The sequence below is a fragment of the Ctenopharyngodon idella genome, chromosome 7 (assembly GCF_019924925.1).
Source record: "Ctenopharyngodon idella isolate HZGC_01 chromosome 7, HZGC01, whole genome shotgun sequence".
Lineage (NCBI taxonomy): Eukaryota > Metazoa > Chordata > Actinopteri > Cypriniformes > Xenocyprididae > Ctenopharyngodon > Ctenopharyngodon idella.
This window is the reverse complement of record NC_067226.1, coordinates 31,167,383-31,188,273: the sequence shown is the minus strand read 5'-3', so window position 1 is coordinate 31,188,273 and position 20,891 is coordinate 31,167,383. Positions and strand designations below refer to the sequence as shown.

General features: G+C 37.0%; 1 protein-coding gene across 2 annotated transcripts; it reads left to right on the top strand.

Moving 5' to 3' along the window:
* Positions 1-7: 7 nt before the first annotated feature.
* immp1l (inner mitochondrial membrane peptidase subunit 1) lies at positions 8-17,764 on the top strand. 2 transcript variants are annotated; one of them, XM_051900636.1, is made up of 6 exons: positions 8-146; positions 11,460-11,584; positions 11,686-11,774; positions 11,866-11,992; positions 16,983-17,093; positions 17,624-17,764. In XM_051900636.1, the coding sequence occupies exons 2-6, from the start codon at positions 11,480-11,482 to the stop codon at positions 17,684-17,686; spliced, it is 495 nt and encodes a 164-aa protein (XP_051756596.1). In that variant the 5' UTR covers positions 8-146; positions 11,460-11,479; the 3' UTR covers positions 17,687-17,764. The 2 variants fall into 2 exon arrangements, with proteins under 2 accessions (XP_051756596.1, XP_051756597.1); XM_051900637.1 differs by lacking the exon at positions 8-146 and adding an exon at positions 5,815-6,025.
* Positions 17,765-20,891: the final 3,127 nt, after the last annotated feature.

The window sequence follows — 20,891 nt, the reverse complement described above, 5'->3', positions numbered from 1 at the left end:
AGCGACTGAATTGTTGTGTTCTTAGCCAATCAGAAAGAGACTTGCTTAGCGACGATGACGCAATGGAGTTCAAGGTTGACTGCAGCTGCGTAGTGAGCATATGATCAAGGGATACAAACAGCACGCTGTCAATGGACACAAATAAGGTAGGATTACTGTACAAATTACTATAGTGTTTATTGTAATTCCATCACACATGACATTGCTGCTGTAGATCCTGTTTATATGCCATCGGTGTTTCAAAACTGACAGCTACCTGAGCCATAACACAAAACATATTGCCCTTGTACTTTAAACAAGACTTATGAAGATCATTCAGAGCTTCTTTCATCACCAGTGACTCTGTAAAAGCTGAAGCTGTCATTGTAACGGTATATTTATTGATTCTTTGCAAAACAGTCATGCAATAAGCAGGCTTAATTCTATTACATGTCAGAAGCAGAACTACCAGAACCATTTTTATAATATTATTATATATCATATATAATATTATTTGAAATAATGTAATATTTTTATCCAGATGTTACAAATGAATTGTTTTTCAATTAAGTACTGTTCTTTTGAACTTTCTATTCATCAGCACAACTGTTTTCAACATTGATAATGATCAAAAATGTTTCCTGAGCAGCAAATCAGCATATTAGAATGATTTCTGAAGGATCATGTGACACTGAAGACTGGAGTAATGATGCTGATAAAGGAATAAATTACACATTAAAACATTAAAATATAATGTGTTTTTCAATTGTAATAGTATTACTGTTTTACTGTATTATTTTCCGTCAAATAAATGCAGTCTTGGTGAGCAACTTACTGACCCCAAACATTTGAATGTATACATACCATAGATTGTAATACATACATACATACATACATACATAAATACATAGGCTATATACACCGATCAGGCATAGCATTATGACCACCTTCCTAATATTGTGGCATGGACTCCACTAGACCCCTGAAGGTGTGCTGTGGTATCTGGCACCAAGATGTTCCGACAGATGCTTCATTGGATTGAGATCTGGGGAATTTGGAGGCCAAGTCAACACCTCAAACTCGCTGTTGTGCTCCCCAAACCGTTCCTGAACCATTTTTGCTTTGTGGCAGGGCGCATTATCCTGCTGAAAGAGGCCACAGCCACCAGGGAATACCGTTTCCATGAAAGGGTGTACATGGTCTGCAACAATGCTTAGGTAGGTGGTACGTGTCAAAGTAACATCCACATGGATGGCAGGATCCAAGGTTTCCCAGCAGAACATTGCCCAAAGCATCACACACATTGCCTTCTTCCCATAGTGCATCCTGGTGCCATGTGTTCCCCTGGTAAGCGACGCACACGCACCCGGCCATCCACGTGATGCAAAAGAAGAAAACGTGATTCATCAGACCAGGCCACCTTCTTCCATTGCTCCGTGGTCCAGTTCTGATGCTCACGTGCCCACTGTTGGTGCTTTCAGCGGTGGACAGGGGTCAGCATGGGCACCCTGACTGGTCTGCGGCTATGCAGCCCCATACGCAACAAACTGCGATGCACTGTGTATTCTGACACCTTTCTATCAGAACCAGCATTAACTTCATGAGCAATTTGAGCTACAGTAGCTCATCTGTTGGATCAGACCATACGGGCCAGCCTTCACTCCCCACGTGCATCAATGAGCCTTGGCCGCCCATGACCCTGTCGCCGGTTCACCACTGTTCCTTCCTTGGAGCACTTTTGATAGATACTGACCACTGCAGACCGGGAACACCCCACAAGAGCTGCAGTTTTGGAGATGCTCTGACCCAGTCGTCTAGCCATCACAATTTGGCCCTTGTCAAATTCGCTCAAATCCTTACGCTTGCCCATTTTTCCTGCTTCTAACACATCAACTTTGAGGACAAAATGTTCACTTGCTGCCTAATATATCCCACCCACTAACAGGTGCCGTGATGAAGAGATAATCAGTGTTATTCACTTCACCTGTCAGTGCTCATAATGTTATGCCTGATCGGTGTATATAATATATATATATATCCATAACATCCATATATTTATTGATTTTGTAAATACATGTGATATTACCCATCATAAATGTGGGTGTCAGTTGTCAGTTTTGGCCTTTTAAAAACTATGGTTCCTTTTTTTTTCCTCATTTCCGTACATAAAAATGCTCCATCTCCACTAGACAGGTCCATTCAGTGTTAAGGTGCTCTTTTTAGTTTGTCCACATGCTGGTATCGCTTATGTTATTTTTATTATGTCAGCTTTATCAACTCATATCTGATTGTTCCACACAGTACTAATACTAACAGTCATAACATGTCAAATGTTTCCTGAGCACCTTGTTTGGGTTTCCCCAACATGATTCTCTTCGCTACCACAATCTGAGGTTAAGAATATAGTGGCATTGCTCAGAAGGGAAGTTAGATTGTCATCTGCGGAGGGTTTGTTTGAGTTGGTGTTGAAAGGAAAGCAATAATCTTGGATGCCAGGACAATTATAGGGTTGTGGTGACTATTATTTGTGACCCACAGGAAGGTCATTTTATTCTCACCTCTAAAAACTGAATTAATCTGTATTTTTTTTTTCCAATATGAAATAAAGGATATCTGTCATATAAAAACAAAGCAGGCTAATTTTAAAACGAAATTGGTAGGGATGGGCATTTACTGAATAGACAATTGTAAGATTTCTCTTTTACCCACAACAGAAGGCCTAACTTGGCACATCTGATAAGATCTGTTTGCCTTTCAGCCCTGTCTTGGGTTCAAACTGCAGTCAAAGGTCATTTCAATAAAGATTAGTCTATTTATGTCACGTCATTGTTACAGAACTAGCTTAGCATCCTTTGAAATTGCTTCGCTTTTGTTCATATTTACGGGGATTGACACTGTAATTGGCTTTATTCATTATCCACCTTTTAAAATTCATTTGATTTCCTTTGGACTGTTGTAAAAATGATGTGATTGAGGGAGGTTTCCTTTATGTCATGCATGCTGACATCTGTCCTCCATCAACCAACCAGGTGTCACCATCCCAGCTCAATCCGCCGGCCTCGTTTTGATAGCTGCACCGATAGCCTCCCGATTACCAAATCTCAAGGTTCTCCGATCCATTGGGAACAAAGAGAGCAGTGCGAGGCCTCCCTCAGCTGCCTTCTGCCACACAGATCCAGAACATCAGAGTGTCCCCCCTCCTCATCTTCCTTCCATCTGGGTTCTCGGGGGAACACCATCTTAGTTAACACTATTCGAATCAATGTAATCTTCTTAAGTCCCGCAGAAGCTCCCAAAGTCCAGATCCTCATGTATGTCTAAATTCAGATGTGCTGTGATAAGAAGCTGTGAAGCAGGCCTTGGGATTGGATTCCTCACTTTTTGCTACTGATCTCACACCACCCGCTGTCCCGCATTATATATATACAGTCAAACCAAAATGTATTCAGACACCTTGAACATTTCATTCATTAATACAGTTTATTCACTATAGTTAAAAAAAAAATGGTAATAAAATATGACAAGATCTCAGAGTTAAACTGTGTCAGAAAAAATTAATCTTAATTATGTCAGATAACACTTAAGCAAAACATGGTCAGGTCAAAGAGTTTTTTGGTATAATATGTCACAGTTTACTTTATTTTGCTATCCTCACTTGCATAAATGAACTATAGTGTCCTGCACCCACTAGTAAAAATATATCAAAAATATAAAAAATGTCTGAATAATTTTTGGTTTGGGATCAGTACGATTTTCAGTGTTTTTAAAATAAGTGTCTTCTGCTCACCAAAGCTGCATTTATTTGATCAAAAAAAAAGTAATATTTTGAAATAATATTACAGTTTAAATTAACTGTTTTCTATGGGAATAACTAGTAAAATGTAATGTTATTTTCAGCATCATTACTCCAGTCTTCAGTGTCACATGATCCTTCAGAAATCATTCTAATATGCTGATTTGCTGCTCAAGGAACATTTATTATTTTTATGAGTGTTGGAAACAGTTGTGTTGTGTACAATTTTCAGGATTCATTGATGAATAGAAAGTTAAAAAAAAAAAAAAAAAACAGCATTTATCTGAAATAGAAAGCCTTTGTAACATTATACACTATTGTTCAAAAGTTTAGGGTCAGTAAGAATTTTTTTATTTTTTGGAATGAAATTAATACTTTTATTCAGCAAGGATGCATTACATTGATCAAAAGTGACAGTAAAGACATTTATAATGTTACAAAAGATTGTTTAAAATAGACGCTGTTCTTTTGAACTTTTTATTCATCAAAAAATCCTGAAAAAAAATTGTACACGACTGTTTTCAACGTTTATAATAATCAGAAATGTGTCTCGAGCAGCAAATCAGAATATTAGAATGATTTCTGAAGGATCATGGATCATGTTAATATAATATATATATATAATTTTTTTTTTTTTTTTTTTTTTTTTTTTCTCCCCAGTCTCACAAACATTAGGCTATATCTGCTCTATATCAGAGAGGAGCTATTTTCTGTCATTGCATTAGTAAATGACTATTTCTGTACCAACTTGTACCAACTCTGTACAAATGTCCGGCAATCATGAACAATGGCGCTCAGAAATGAGAAATACAGCACTGCATCCTTTCCACTGTCACCTGGGCTGCTGTTTATTTTCTTTGCTCTTTCAGGAGGTCAGCGGAGTGCGAGCACATTAGATGGTGGCACAGAGTCATAGTGACCTTTACACAAGTGTGACATCAGTCTCAATGCCTCAATTGGTGTTTGCACACTTTGCTTTTATATATATACCGCACTGTAATTGACTCTTAAAGGGAAACCTCTGTTTTTTTTAACTGCAATATTTTGAAACTGTCTGTGCCTCCAAATGATATCAGCTGAGAGAGTTTTAAAAATGCATTTGATACAGTAATATACTGATACTGTAATTGTATTACTTTGGAAAATCAAATGTCTAAACTCTGCTGTTCAATATTACATGTAGAAATATTTGGACAACATAGCAAAGAAGAATTTTTGGTTTCCTCAAATACTTTTGCAGACCAAAATGTTTAATTAGACTGTTTTACTTTGACTGTTTTAATTTCGGTTTTGGTAAAAAAATTCATTCATTCATAAACAGGTGTGCAACTGAACTGATATGACGGTATATTTGAACTATTGAACTATTTCATATAACTTTTTGTTTTTACTCCAGCTGCCATATTAAAACAACGCCCATGCCATGAGTTCAAGACATGATGCAACAGCTTGATTTATTTCTCTAATACTCAATAAAAATAAAATTGTTTTAGTTATTGTCACACGTGTTGCCAAGACTGTAAATGATCTATTTTTTTGAGCAGTTTATCAGATTAAATGCTGCTAAACCAACATTGATGACAGCTCTCGCTCTCTCAAGAGATTTGTTCAATTTCAGAAGTTTGTTTTTACAGCAGATTTATAGGATTAAAAGGGCGTTTTGATGCCACCTGCTTCTCAGCTCTATGGGAACCCTTTCTCCCTTCTGTTGCATTATGGGTTTTGGGGGTCCGGGGCCACAGATGGCTCTCCAGAGATGCTCTATGTGATTCTGTGTAGCAAATATATACATTGTACTGTGTAATCCTGGATTAAGGGGAGACTTGGAGCTAATTATCCAATTTTTAGATAAAATTCATTTTGGTCCGTCACTTCCCCCGTCAAGGGAATCATGTGGCCGCTAGTGCTTGTTCCGAACACACAGGGGAATGTTAAGAAATAGAGATTTAATCTCAATTGTCTGAAGGTCTGTTTGATTTTGGCTACACTCCATTTGATTCCAAGCAGCTGACTCACCCAGTCTCTCTCTCACACACACACAGGGTGCCAGTGGAAAACCAGGCGGCCGCATATGGACTGTCTCTTGATATCATTCACTGGCCGTGTAATCTTATTATGCTAAATCCTTAATCCTCACCTATGCTGGACGCCCACAACAGTGACGGTGCTGGTGATTGGACGACTAGACGGTCGTTGCGGATGCTGTGTTCTCCGCCACACATTCTGCCGATATGAGCCTGACAGTCTCTTGAGGTCAGGACCAGAATGAAAGATAGAGCCAATCAGATTGAAGTAGAGGAAGATATTTCTGGACAACATCCTTTGTTGTTACTAGAATCTGAATTGCGTTGAGTCGACTAGTTGGCTATTGTCAGATCAAAAGTTCCGTTCAAAAGTTTGGGGTCGTTCAAAAGAGGTATCTTATGCTCACCAACGCTACATTTAATTGATTAAAAATACAGTAAAAATGTAATATTGTGCAATTTTATTACAATTTTAAAGAAATGTTTTCTATTTTAATTAATTCATTTATTTTTGTTAATGGTAAGGCTGAATGAATCACATGTTTCTTGAGCACCAAATCTTTGAATCATTTTTTTATTATCAATGTTGAAAACAGTTGTGCTGCTTAATATTTTTGCAAAAACAATCATACATGTTTTTCAGGATTCTTTGATGAATAGGCTTAGGGTTAAAGAACAGCATTTATTTAGAATAGAAATGTATTACTATCATGTATGATCGATATAATGCATGCTTGCTGAATGGAAGAATTTTATTCTATCTAGAAGTATAAATAATAAAAAATTACAGCTGCGAGCAGCGATTATCGGGGTTCAAGTGCTTTAAGGCCTTTAAGCATACACGTAAAAAGGTATTATGTTTTATATAGCAAGCATGTAATCCCGTAGATCATAGAAGGAAAAGACCGTTTACAGCCAATACAGGCAGTTTACTAAGGAAATACATGATTTTTAAAGCTTTTTTCACCTTTGTAACAGTTAAAGTGCCAGCTATGGCCCGATGTCCATAAAAGTTTCCATGCTTCTTTAGAATCATGTGACGCATATGCACACCCAATTTTGTGAAGTTCTACGCAAGTGAGCCAATTAATGGGATTTTCCATAGAAATACAGCACCAGCACCAAATAGCCCCACCTACAGTATGGCCTGATGTCCATAAAAGTTTCCATGCTTCTTTAAAATCATGTTGCCGCATGTGCTCACCTAATGATGAGTTTTCATTTAGGAATGAAAGGCTTTTGGGTAGACTTGGCCACCCTTATTTTCTAAATGATCCTGCTATAGTTATCCCAAGGCCAAAGTTCAACTTTTTTTTTTTTTGATAATTATTGACCTAGAGAGTCCCGAGAATTGTGCCACAGTGGTTTTATCGAGGCTGAGCCAAAAACCTAGGACTAGTTTGCCAAAGTTGGGTTTTTAAATAATCTCCGATGTTTAACGAATGATTCGGTGGACAGTGGCCATCCTAGAGGCAAAGTTGCTCAGAATGAGGAGTTCTACCATGTGGTTTGAATGTTGTGGGCGTGTGCGAAAAATCGTGTGATATACAATCCTTTATGCAAAAACGCAAAGGCGCCCCCCAGTGGCCGATTTCTTTCGAATTTTTCACAGGCCTCTAGGACAATGAGTCAAAAAAGGCTTTCGCACCAGAGGAACCTTTTCATAGTTCCTAGAACTATTGGCTGAAGTACCCAGATTTTGCCGCGTTCGCACCGCTGGAACTACATTTACCTGTTGTCTGCAGAGTTGTGTTCTTTTCTCCGCCCCTGATGATATGTAATACTGTAAGTTGTCATAGGAGATTTCGTCTCTTAGCCCCACTTTTTGTTCTTTCAGTCTTGTAAATTATGCGTTTACATTCCATCTCCGTTATTACGAAACCCATGACACGCCACAAACACAGCTCCGATCACTGCATCTTCCATCCACCGGTTTTTAGCGTTTGTAAATGCCATGCTTAAAGACGACGCTGTCGGCCGCTTCAGAGTTCCTATTACTGGTGCGAATGCAACCAGGAACATGGCCCGGTGGAGAAATTAGTTCTCTGGGAACTATCCTAGTGGCTAGTTCCTAGAACTATTCGGTGCGAAAGCCCCTAAACAGGCCCAGAGAGTTTCGTTCCGATCTGCCTCCATTAACCTTGTCTGATAGCTGCTCAAAATTCACTGGCCACTGCTGGCCGCGTTTTTCGAGATACGCGAATGCCCTGAAAGGTGGTCTTGGCACCTTGGACAAAGACACCGAATGCCAATTTTCAAGTCAATCAGACTAAAGTTTGCGTAGTTATTGCCATTTTTAATTTTTTTTCCATGTTATAGCGCTGTCAAGTGGTCAGTCGCCACATCCTTTTTCATGCCAAGTTTGGTTAAAATATATCAAAATATATCATATATTTTGGTTAAAATATATCACTTCACGAGTTATAGCCATTTTAGTAAAAGTGGCTCTGCCCACTTCAAACGTTTTGGCGGCCCTTAGAGCTATGTATTAGTTTTCAGACAGTTTGCACAGCAAAATCCTCTCAGAAAAGTTGTCTTTAAATTCACCTCTTGTAATTTACCGTAAAACTTTATAAAATGTCACATTAGATATATTACAATTTTTCACCATATAGAGTACGAAAAATTACCGGTAACAATGAACCGTATTTTTCCATCAAATACTTATAGTCAATTAGTCATTTTTTTTATCCCAAAAGATGCACTTTATAACAAGCTGCACAGAGATTTAAAAGAAGAATGTACAGTATATGTTATAGTTTAGGCACAGAATCTGTGCCCGATCAATTGCCAAGGAAAACGGCTCAGAAACAATAGTTTGTTTGTCCCACCCTGGAGTTTGATAAGCAAAACAACAGCTGGCCCTTTCACTGCCTCCCTGAGATACGACCACATCCAGTCAGGCAGAAACATCCCCGGACGGAGGGGGCCTTTGGGTAGCGGAGCCAACTCTCGCATGTTGTGTTTGTGTTGGGGGTATCAGACGTAATTATGAGGATTCAAAGGTGTGGATTCGATGTCTGACCGGAATGGAAAGAGAGGGGTGTCAGGGACGAGGAGATGGCTGGTGGGTAATGGGATTAGGTGTAGCACTTTCCATGACACACGGAGACGGACACCTGACACTTGGCCTGGGACTGAGATGGAGGAAGTAGGGGACAGGGGGATTAATTCCACCCCATATTGGAGAAGTCATTCCCAAGGCAATAGGGGCTTTTGGGATAGGGCTCTGTTTCGTTTAGTTTCTGCTCGGCCGGGTCGCCTTAATTCCTTTGGTTTGTTTCAGGAGAAAAGATTGAGGTTTATCCTTCATTGGACATTGGTTGTTCTTCTGAAGACTTGTTTTCTAATTGCGATTTTTAGAGTTTCTTGTTATGAACTGACAAACGGCACAACATTGAAGTGTTGGTTTATCTTTTGAGCTGTTTATCTGCCAAGCGAGGTTTCACGGATGTGTACAAACATCCCAACACGACCTTTATTGACTCACGCACCCTGCTAGCTTGATGGCCAAGGAAAAGTCAATAGTTTGAGAGAGGATGGACTGTTTATTCAGACAGCGCACCACAGTTTTATCAGTTAAAGAGCCGGGATGCGAGGACAAACAAAGGAGCTTGTGTCTTCTGTTGCTATGGCCATAGCGTAACTCTTTTTTTCACTTCGAGGAGATGAACCTGTGCCTTCTAGCGCTGTCACCTGCTCCCACAGGTGTAGATTGGGTTGTCTCAGACAGGGTCAGATGCTCAACCCATCAACAAGGCACAAAGAGTGACCTTTGTGCCTTGTTGATGGGTTGTAGAGGCTGCTGAGAATGAAACACCATCTCTAATGATCACTTTGGTTTCACAGTTTTAACTGTTAGCCATTAAATGTGTGAGGTGCATTTCCCCACCACCACCACCACCTTCGTGACAAAGTGTTTAAAAGCCACTTTCGAGCCTCTGGCACAGACATGCGTCATCAGTTTTTGGCACTGAGTGAGGTTTCCAATTGAGACTTTGCATGCAAATTTTAGGTTTTCATTTAGAGTCGCGGTGTAGTGATTAGAGCTCCAGAGAATGATTTTTAGGATATTCAACTAATCATAAAATAATTAATAAAAAATAATAATGTTTGATGTTTCTTTCTAAATTTTGGGTTTAATTCATGTGTCTTGAAAGCGCCATATATCAGTGTTATTTTAGTATTATTTATATACTATTTATTTATCATTTTAATTGGCTTTTTTAGTTTTTATTTTAATTTTAGTTGAAGTTTGTGTTTCTCATAATTTTAATAAATTTTTTTATCTAATGTTTTATTGGTAACACTTTACAAGGTCCCATTAGTTAACGCATTAACTAACATTAACTAAAAATGAGCTATACATTTGTTATAGTATTTATTAATCTTTGTTAACATTGGGTAATAAAAATACAACTATGTATTGTTAGCTCAAATCCATTAAATAATATTAACTGATACAACTTTTGATTTTATTAATGTATTAGTAAATGTTGAAATTAGCATTAACTAAGATAATAAAGGTTTTTGATGTTAAGTTTAGGTATGCAGTAGAGTTTAGGGAGAATATGGTCATGAATAATATCCTATTATTGTAGAATATGGTCATGCAGAATAAGGCATTATAAGTGGGTCAATGACGTGACGGGTCTTTTTTTTTTTTTTGTCCAAAGGCCTTAATAATAATAAAAAACAAAGATATGACATCCAAAGTATGTAAGGTAGTACAACTAGGTCTCTTTTATTGAATCCAAAAGGTTTTAATGATATTTTTCTACATATAAATGTATTTTAAAGATTTTGAAGTGTCAAAAGGTCATTCGGTTTAACCGTCCAAAGCCAATACAGCCATTTCATTAGTGATTAAAACATCTTAAAATGTAGTAAATGTATATATTTTTTTTATTCTAGCATGATTTTATATTATCATGTATCAACATAGTGCAAAATGGTATTAAAATTATGTGTAGAAGTCATTGCTTTGTTATGACAAAGAATGTCCAGAAAAAATAATTTCATTTATGTCATTCGGAGTAACCAATATAAAGGGACCATTTTGATCAAGTCATGCATTCAATATATATCATGTGACAGGAAGTGACATCTTTCAGACACCTGCAAAGGACCACATGGTCATGAAGCAAAGTAATTAACTCTCTCTTATTTGAAAAATTCATGTTTTCACTTGCTCATACGAGTGTCTCGAAACATCAGGTCATTCGGTACAACCGCTATAAAACATGGAAAATGTTGTAATATTTTAAAAACTTGTTCTAAATATAAAATATTTGATTGTCATTTTGCTAGCTAGCTAGATATCAGCCTGTTAGCATTGTTTGAAAATATCATCTTTCAGTAAAACCAAAAGTGTCATTCGGTAAAACCGAGATTTTGGTTAAACCAAATGACTTTTTTGGTGACAAGTTTTGTCCATCTTGTAAAAAAATGACAAAAGCAGTGTTAATTGATTATAAAAACCACATAATCTTATTGTTAACACTTAATAAAACTTCAAAATCTCCATTATGTTTTTTTACACTTTTAAAAACCTTATTCATCAATTCATCAACCTAGTTTAGAACTCAAAGCAAATCTCTCCTTGTATGACAATATCAGTGTTGGTTGTGATTGATTGTTTTGTTTTGTGTTTTTAATTTCAGCATCTCTGAGGAGCGACAGGATGTTTCGTGGTTTCTTTGTGAAGACAATTAGCTTTGTCGGTTACACCGTCCAGTATGGCTGCATCGCTCACTGTGCCTTCGAGTATATTGGTGAATTTGTGTCTGTAAGTTTCTTGGAGATGTTTAGTCAAAGCATTTGCTGAAACATACAAAGACATAAATATAAATTCTTATATCTACCCACAATTCACCTATTGTTCAACAGTGTTCAGGACCTTCCATGGAACCCACCATCACTAACCACGATGTGGTTTTCTCAGAGCGAGTAAGCCGTCACCTCTGTCGAATACAAAAGTGAGTGTGTATCAAATGCGTTTATTTTAAAGTGATACTGTCATGCCAAACCTTTGGCTTCGTTTTGACCTCACCTGTTACGTTCTTTCAGAGGGGATATTGTAATAGCCAAAAGTCCTTTTGACCCAAAGATGAACATCTGTAAAAGAGTGATCGGACTGGAGGGGGACAAAGTCTGCACCAGCGGACCATCTGACATCTTTAAAACACACACTTATGTGAGTACCTACTGTAGTGCACTGACATGAGCTCTGCATGAAAGAATGAAGACACAGACTCCCTGTCTTTGTTTTTTGTATGAACCACTGCGTTTACTCTTAAGGTGTATGCATTTGAATTTCACATGCATTCACCTCTGTTGGGTAAAACATTTACCTTATGGTAGCAACAAATGCTCGTTTCTCAGTTATTATTGGTCCTGAGAGAGCATAGCCACCCTGTCACTGAAATAGCTGTTATTGCTTGTTTTTTGTTTTGTTTTTTTTCACCTTGACTCAGTGCGGTTCTGGCCTGTAATTTTTCCCGAAGCTGTTAGTGTTAGTGCCAGATGAGTAGAGCAAGTGATGAAGAGAAAGGAGAGAAAGAAAGGCCTGTCACCGGAGTCATTTAAGGTAAAGAGATACAAACCCTCAGCTGAAAAAGATTGTAGAAGTTTGCTCGGTCTCAGTACTAGTCGAACCTAAACTGATTACAATGACAATTTAATGAATTGCAGAATAATTACAAGGCATCGATGTCCTGATACTTTCTCCTCTCCTTTTAAAATCTAAGATTAAAGTTTGAAAATTGATTAGAATACCAAAATTAACAGCAATGATTTACATATTGAATTGCGATTGGTCTTCTTTCTTGCATTCTGATTGCATTTTAATGGCCATTTTGTCTTACGTTGCATTTTTGTTGCAAGGTCACAGTTGTCGTTTCGTGTTGATTCTTGTGTATATTTGAGAGAAAACACAAAACTAATGCTAATATAATAGTCATATCTATGGCTTTGTGGTATCTAATAACACGGAAATATTAATACTTTATAAACGTTTTAGTAAAAAAAAAAAAAAAGTCTCTTGGCAAGTAGGTTTAAATACTACCTTCAATATGACAGGATGATTTGTTTGTTTCTTTATATAAAACGCCTTTGGGAAAGTAAAGGATTTGTCAATCAAAGATAGGAGGCTAATTACCGATTTGGCTGTGTGATCTTACGCAGCTGTTTTTCACTGCATGACTCCAAACCACAGCATGTTCATGGGCAAGACCTAAAGTATAAACAGGAGAAAGTGTTCAGTAGAGTGCTGCAGGAATGAGTCTTAAAACCCAAAAACAAGTTAGCGTTTTTGAGTTTTCACTTCCATCGTCCTTGTCATTTTTTTTTAATTCGTTTTTTTGGTTAAAAGCGTGAAATAAGGTCTGTTGTTTACACAACCTCAAGATAACATTAAAAAAAACATCCCACTAGTGATTTTTTTTTTTTTTTTTTTTTTTTTAAGATTTAAAGGGCTAGTTCACCCAAAAATGAAAATGATCCTATCATTTACTCGCCCTCAAGTCATCCTACACATAATCGGAGTTATATTAAGAAATATTCTGACTCTTTATAATAGGAGTGAATGGTACCCTAGATTTTGAAGCCCAAAAAAGAGCATCCATCCATCATAAATGTAATCCATACGGCTCCAGGGGTTAATAAAGGCCTTCTGAAGCAAAGCGATATGTTTTATAAGAAAAAAATCGTCTTCTTCTGGGGTTTATTGTTGGTTGGCAAACAACGAACTGGGGCATTACCGCCACCAACTGGTATGGAGAGTGGACCAGAACGTCTACTATATACATTGTTTAAAAGAAAAAAAAACTATATCCTCTTTCTTAAATTAGTTTCTCTGAGATATTGAAACAATAAATGATCTTTTGACGCCTTTCGGAGAAAATCTATTAAATCAAAGTGTGTTTTCAGCTCTCCTAAGTTTTGGATCAGTTTCTTCTTTCTCTTTCATATTTCTTACAATACGTCATAACATGTTCTACGGTTTCTTCCTGCCCACAGAAATCACATTTCCCTGTATTATGTTTACCTGTTTTTGGACAGTGTTCCATTTAGTCCAGTGTTTCCAAACCTAAGCCTCGATATTATTTTCTCGTCCCTACTGCATTTCCTGAAGAGTGACCTCTGACCCGACACATGACATAGGATGTAGGAGTAGCGTAAGCTTAGGTGAGAGTAGACAGACGCCTCTTGTGGTTCAAACAAATAGGGCTGGGCAACAAACTCAAGCTCCTCTTCTTTTATATCGAAATCCTCTGACATTTCTCTTTAAAAATTCTCGTTTTAGACTTCTAATTCATGACCGGTGTTTTGTTTTGCTCTATCCTCTGTTCTTCTGCATTCGTCAATACATCATACACAAGGTCAGAGGTCACTCTTTGACCGGTACTAGATTCGCGTACGGCCGTTGCTGGAAGCCAATGATTATAATTTATAAAGTCATAAATATGGATATTTTTCTAACAAAAACACATCGCTTTACTTCAGAAGGCCTTTATTAACCCCCTGAAGTCGTATGGATTACTTTTATGATGAATGAATGTGCTTTTTTGGGCTTCGAGCCCCTTTCACTCCCATTATAAAGCTTGGAAGAGCCGCTTTGTGTTTGGCTGAAAGAAGATAGTCATATACACCTAGGATGGCTTGAGGGTGAATAAATCATGGGATAATTTTCCCTTTTCAGTGAACTAACCCTTTAACATGTCTTGAAAAGGCAGTTGCTAATAAGTGGCTAAATGGTACTACAGAGGCTGTAGGATGTGATGACGTTTAGGGATATTAAACATCATCTTACTGAACCCAAACTCATCTACTCGCTAGTCCACATTTACAGCCTCATTTAGACTCATGCTCTTGCAACTTTCCAACTTGTACATTTTAAATAAAGACTGAAAGAGTTGTCGGCAGCTTAATGGTGGTGAACTTGAAGTCATGCGACTGTGGTGTAGTTCGTTTAGGTTTTTACTTCTGACAGTTGTATTTAGGCTTCAGAATTCTTAAAGGGATAGTTCACCCAAAAATGAAAAATTATCCCATGATTTACTCACCCTCAAGCCATCCTAGGTGTATATGACTTTCTTCTTTTAGACAAACACAATCAGAGATATATTTATAAATATTCATAGTCCTCCAAGGTTTATAATGGTTGTGAATGGGGGGGCCGCATTTTGAAGCCAAAAATAATGCATACATCCATTAAAAAAAAAAAGTAATCCATATGACTCCATTGGGTTAATAAAGGTCTTCTGAAGGTCTTCCTTTGAACTGATGCACAACGTAATGACGAAGGCAGAAGCACAGAAGATAGAGCAAAACAAATTACCAGTCAAGGATTATGTCTAAACGATCATTTTTAAAGAGAAATGTCGGAGAATTTCGATATAAGAGAAGAGGAGATTAAATTTGTTGCACAGCCCTATTTGTTTGAACCGCAAGAAGCGTCTAAGCTTACGATACTCCTACATCCTGCATCATACATCGCGTCAGAGGATTACTCATTTGGCACAAGTCGACTTGCGCATTCTGCGTACGGTCGTCCACCGGAAGCTATTTATTTCAATGTACAAAGTTTTAAATATGGATATTTTTCTTACAAAAACGCATTGCTTCACTTTAGAAGGCCTTTATTAAACCACTGGAGCTGTATGGATTACTTTTTTTTAATGGATGTATGCATTATTTTTCCCTTTAAAACACGGCCCCCCATTCACAACCATTATAAACCTTGGAGGATTAAGGATATTTTTTAAATATATCTCCAATTGTGTTCGTCTGAAAGAAGATAGTCATATACAGCTAGGATGGCTTAAGGGTGAGTAAATCATGGGATAATTTTCATTTTTGGGTGAACTAATCCTTTAAGAGATGTATAAAACATGTAAGTATCATAAACTTTTGTTGGTCACAGTGCTTATTTTCTGCAGTACTCCAAAAAGCAATTGGAAAAATCTTTCTGGTATATTGTCAAGGGAACCAGGGTGATGCAAACTTCTGGTTTGGCCTACAAAATTACATCATGCCTGCAAGACGCTATTCAGTTAAAAAAAAAAAAAAAAAAAAAAAAAGATAGCAAAACAAAGTTTGGAAAGCAATTCAAAGCTAAGATAAGCCCTATACTAGCTGTAGTTTACATTAGTAATTGTAGAGATATTTTATTGAGCAGAATCAAGATGTCTCTAACATGCCTCCCATTTGTAAGATCGAACATTTGTGTCTGGTCACAGTATGGTGTGAAGTCTCGTATGCTTGGCTGACAGACAGGACAAAAGCTTCACTTCTGAACAACAGATGACGATGCGCTGAGATTTCTTGTGGATGGGATCAAACATATGTTTCCATGCTAATGAGAGTCGACTGCAAGACGAATACATGCTGACATATGTTTATAATCACAGTTCTTTTTGCATTTGTCAATGAAGAATTTGTTTGCAATACAAAAGGTCACCAAATCATTTTGTAAGTCATATTTGGGGGGGTTTTCACACATTGATGCATTGCTGTGTGACTGTAAATATACTTTCTAAACAGTTATGCACATCAAATCCTACTGTACGGAATTCTTCAAACGATTATTGGAACCCTACTGCAGGGGGGAAAAACGGATATAAAAATTCTTATTAAAGTTTGGTCAGTTCCAGATAGGCGTCTCCATACTGTTATGTTTATAATGACAACGTGATGTGTTGTTCACCCTCGCCTCGCATATAGAGGAGGTGGAGGGGACTTAATTAGGGGCTTGACAGCCCCACTCTCCCTGTGTGATGAGATTATTCCTAATTGATGTCAGTGTGGATCAGGCTTCGCTCGGTTGCCGGCCCAGCCTGGCAGGTCTGTCTGTGGTCTAGACCCATGAAGCAGCTCATGGAGGCGTGGCTTCACCCCTCACCGAGAGGATAAAGAGGGTGTTGTGGGAGGGGGGTGCGCGGCCCCAGCGGTCAGTAAAAATGATCCCATTCCCATCTGAGATGAGCAGTTAAGTCATGTGAACTTTCTCACTGTTAGGAACTTCTTCTTTATCCTCTAATCCGGGAGAACCAATATTGTGTGCCACATGTGAATGGGTCAGAGGATCATTTTAGACCTTGTTTTTGGTGTGGCTGCAATCAGAATAAATCATTTTTAGTTAGCTTTATGGTTTAAGCTTTTGCTCTTCCCATCCTGCCGTATAGGTACCAAGAGGGCATGTGTGGCTGGAAGGCGATAACCTTCGGAATTCCACAGATTCTCGAAGCTATGGCCCAATTCCTTATGCCTTGATCCGAGGACGCGTTTGCTTAAAGGTAATGAGGATACAGTCTCATTTCTTGACCTATACGCTTCCCCAAAGGCCAAACCACAAGCCTTTTCAGTTTGAACTGTTGCCTTTTTATGTAGTGTTTGTTTTTTCATGTGAGGTATTGTTTTTCATCAAACAAGAATACAAATGATTCTTTCTTAATTTTATTTTTTATTTTAAATACAACTAAATTATTTCAAACTAAGGTTATCCAGTTACTAGCTAAAAACCTGGGTGCTGTGTTCATTTGAAACTGTTTTCAGCTGTCGTGTCATATAGCGTCATGTGCCCATGACCCTGTAAACAGGTCTCCTCACCTTCTGTCAGCCCTTGATTGGAAAGTCAAAGGCAAATGATACAGGGGTGTTTTTTTCTTACAGGGTCTTATGAGTAAAAAAAAAAAAAAAAAAAAAACTGTTGTTTTCTGCGCTTCAGTTTCTAAGTTGTAAAATTATAACATAAAATGGTATAATGCTGTATTTCATAGTATAATCATTTAATATGAAATTTTTTTTTTTTTTTTTGATTTTGCAGTTGTGGCCACCACATAGTTTTGGAGTATTGGCTGAAAGTCCAAACGACGGGCGCATTTTATGAAGAAGCTGTGTTCATGTATAGTCACAATGTAAATGATATTTTTTCAATGTTTTAAAATAAACTCTTATTTGTAAGTCATGTCTGTTTCATTGTTTAAGGAAAACAAGGATTTATGATAGAAACACAAATTGATCAACTACATCATGTTGCAATCAATGGTTTAAAATGTTAGTGAAAATACTAGGATGATCTGTTGATGTTTCAAATTCATCATCGGTGCAGCTCACTCATTGTTACACCGACATTTCCTTTTGGTATAAAAACACTTATTTGCCTGTTTTAGTAACACATTTTGCTGTTGTTGATGGGCAGGACTCATTTTGAGGGTTAACTTTTTAAATAGTCTGAAAAGGCACCCTAAAATAACAGTTTATGACTATATAGAAACTTCCTTTTCGATTGATGATGCCCATTTCCACTTTCCGAGTAAAAAAATAAATAAACATTTAAATACATTTTTAAACATTTTCATACTTACTCATAGTGTGGACTAATATTTATTATTAAATGTGATTATTTCTTATTTTAAACCCTCAATTAACCGTTTATTTTCCTTTTACTCTGTGAGTCAGAAACAGGCTTCCAAATTTTTCTATATTCCATATGCAGTTGTGTGGTATATACTGTGTGTGTGTGTGTGTGTGTGTGTGTGTATATATATATATATATATATATATATATATATATATATATATATATTAGTCTTTTAATCAGGTGAAAACCACACTGACATTACAAATCTCTTTTACAGGAGTGTCTTCACCAAAATAGGATATACAGATAAAAGCATTTGCAAATCACTAAATCTTTCTCTAGTGCACACATAAGTGTTTTAAAATTACTAAAAGACACCAAATGATTTAGCCTCAATTTCATTTGAAGAGAGTTCCAGTCCGAACGGGCAGCATATTTTAAACCAGCTTTAAAGTATAAAACCTTGTTTGAATAATATCAAAAGCAGATTGTAAATCACCCAGAGCTTGTTGTTTTGTAGGAGCAGAGCAATAGATGACTGCATAAAAGTGAAACCTTCCATTTTCAATATTAAAGGGATAGTTCACCCAAAAATGACAGTTATGACAGCATTTACTCACCCTCAAGTTGTTCCAAACCTGTATGAATTTCTTTCTTCTGCTGAACACAAAAGAAGATATTTTGAAGAATGTCAGTAACCAAACAGTTGATGGACCCCACTGACTTCCATAGTATGGAGGAAAAAAAAAATACTATGGAAGTCCATCAACCACATTGACTTCCATAGTTTTTGGGTGAATTATCCCTTTAAAGTCAAGACAATTTATAGATATAGTGAATAATAATGGTCCCAGCACATATCCTTGGGGAACTCCCTTCACCACTTCCATTGAGTCTGAATTGATTCCTTCCACCTGCACACATTGAGTTCTTCCCTTTAAATAAACATTAAACCACAAAACTACAGACCAACTACTGGTCTGATAAACCAACACTTCTAAGCCTATCTAACAAAATCTCATGGTCCAGTGTGTCAAAAGCTTTAGTTAAATCAATAAAAAGATGTTAAATTTGGTTAAATCAATAAATACATTCAAAAAACTTATTACAGAACATCTGCTATGTTGGCATTGTCCTTTGACTTTTTTGATTTTGTTGACCTGTTAGAAGAATTTAATCACCATTTTGGTACATATTGCACTTCTTGAGTTCTTTGCCATTTTTATATTCATTTATTTATTAAGTTACTTACAGTCAGTAGAATGTTTGTTGGGAAACCATCAAAAAATTGTTAGCAGATATTAAGCAGACAGTGAGTCTACTAATACTCTAATGACTGCTAGTTGACATGTAGTTGCAAAGCAACTTATAGTTAGTATAATGTCTAAAGTGAACCACTGAAATTGTGTTACCGAAAAACTTATAAAGACAGACACTTGTCTTCACTGTTGCACAACCTTATATCCTCGTTGTAACTACCCTTAGAGGTTTTAGTTGATGGTTGAAACATCATAGTATTGGTTTAATCACACCTGGGATGTAATTCACTATTGAGGGTAATGATTAATAAACTTAATCATAATTAAAGTCCAAAGAGAAAGTTCTACATTCCCTCCTCAAAGACAAACTCCCTCAGAAGCTCTTTCTTCTTTTTTCAGTGTTTATTGGTGTGTTTGGATGTGTGCATTTAAGGTAATGAGAAATTGACGTCCTTCTTTCAATGCAGAATGTGTCTTTCTTTAATCAAGGTTTTAATTAAAACTTCACAGCGCCGTTTGATCTCAGCGCAGGATGAGTCTGTCTTTGGATGATGCTGGCTGACATCAAACATAAACGTGAGGCGGCGGTCACAATTTCTTTTCAAAAACGTGGGCGTTTGCATGGGATGAGCCTCTTAATTTGGCTAAAACTTGTTTTTGTGTGCTGATCTGAAGTCAGATTTGTGGTTTCTGTTGTTGTGGTTGAGATTGAGGGTTATGGAAAGGGAATTTGATCTTAGATCAGTTCAAAAGGGAAACTTCTGCCAACATTGGATTTTCTCCCCGCTGGATCCATACCAGACAGATGGCATTGAGGGGGAGACAGACTATTGCCGGCTGTTGTGATCAGACCCGTGTGGATAATCGATAGATAAACCCTTTGATTTAGACTGTGAACCAGGCTTCAGAATTATTGTAGAAAGTATAAAAGCGAAACAGAATGCGAGGTACTTTGATGCGAACACATTTCCGGGTGTAAGTTAAGAGTCTTTCTTTGTCTGTGAAGAAATTAAAAATATGTTTACTAAAGCTTACTATGGTAACCAAAGTTGTTCATAGTTGATTTAGTGACTACAGGTATTATGACAGCCACGACGGTCATCGAGATTTGAAAAGTTTCTTAGCTATTTTTTACACACGAAATCCATTAAATTGCAGTAACATGACTTTTTCAGTAAATGTACCACATGCACGCAATGGTTTTCAGTCTTTTATCCAAATATCTTTTAGCCCTAAAATACATTTCTGATGATAATTTGTTAGAAAACCACATGTATTGTTTCACTCTTTCATTTCATGATCATGATTTTCAACTCCAGCCTTATAAAAATTATATTGTAAATTTACGTTTTTTTTTTGTTTTTTTTTGAAAAATCTTTATTCATAAAATGAAAATCACCAAAAAATAAATACATTTTTACAAATTTCACACTAAAACTATTTAGTAGACTGGCAGGATTGAAAATGATTTT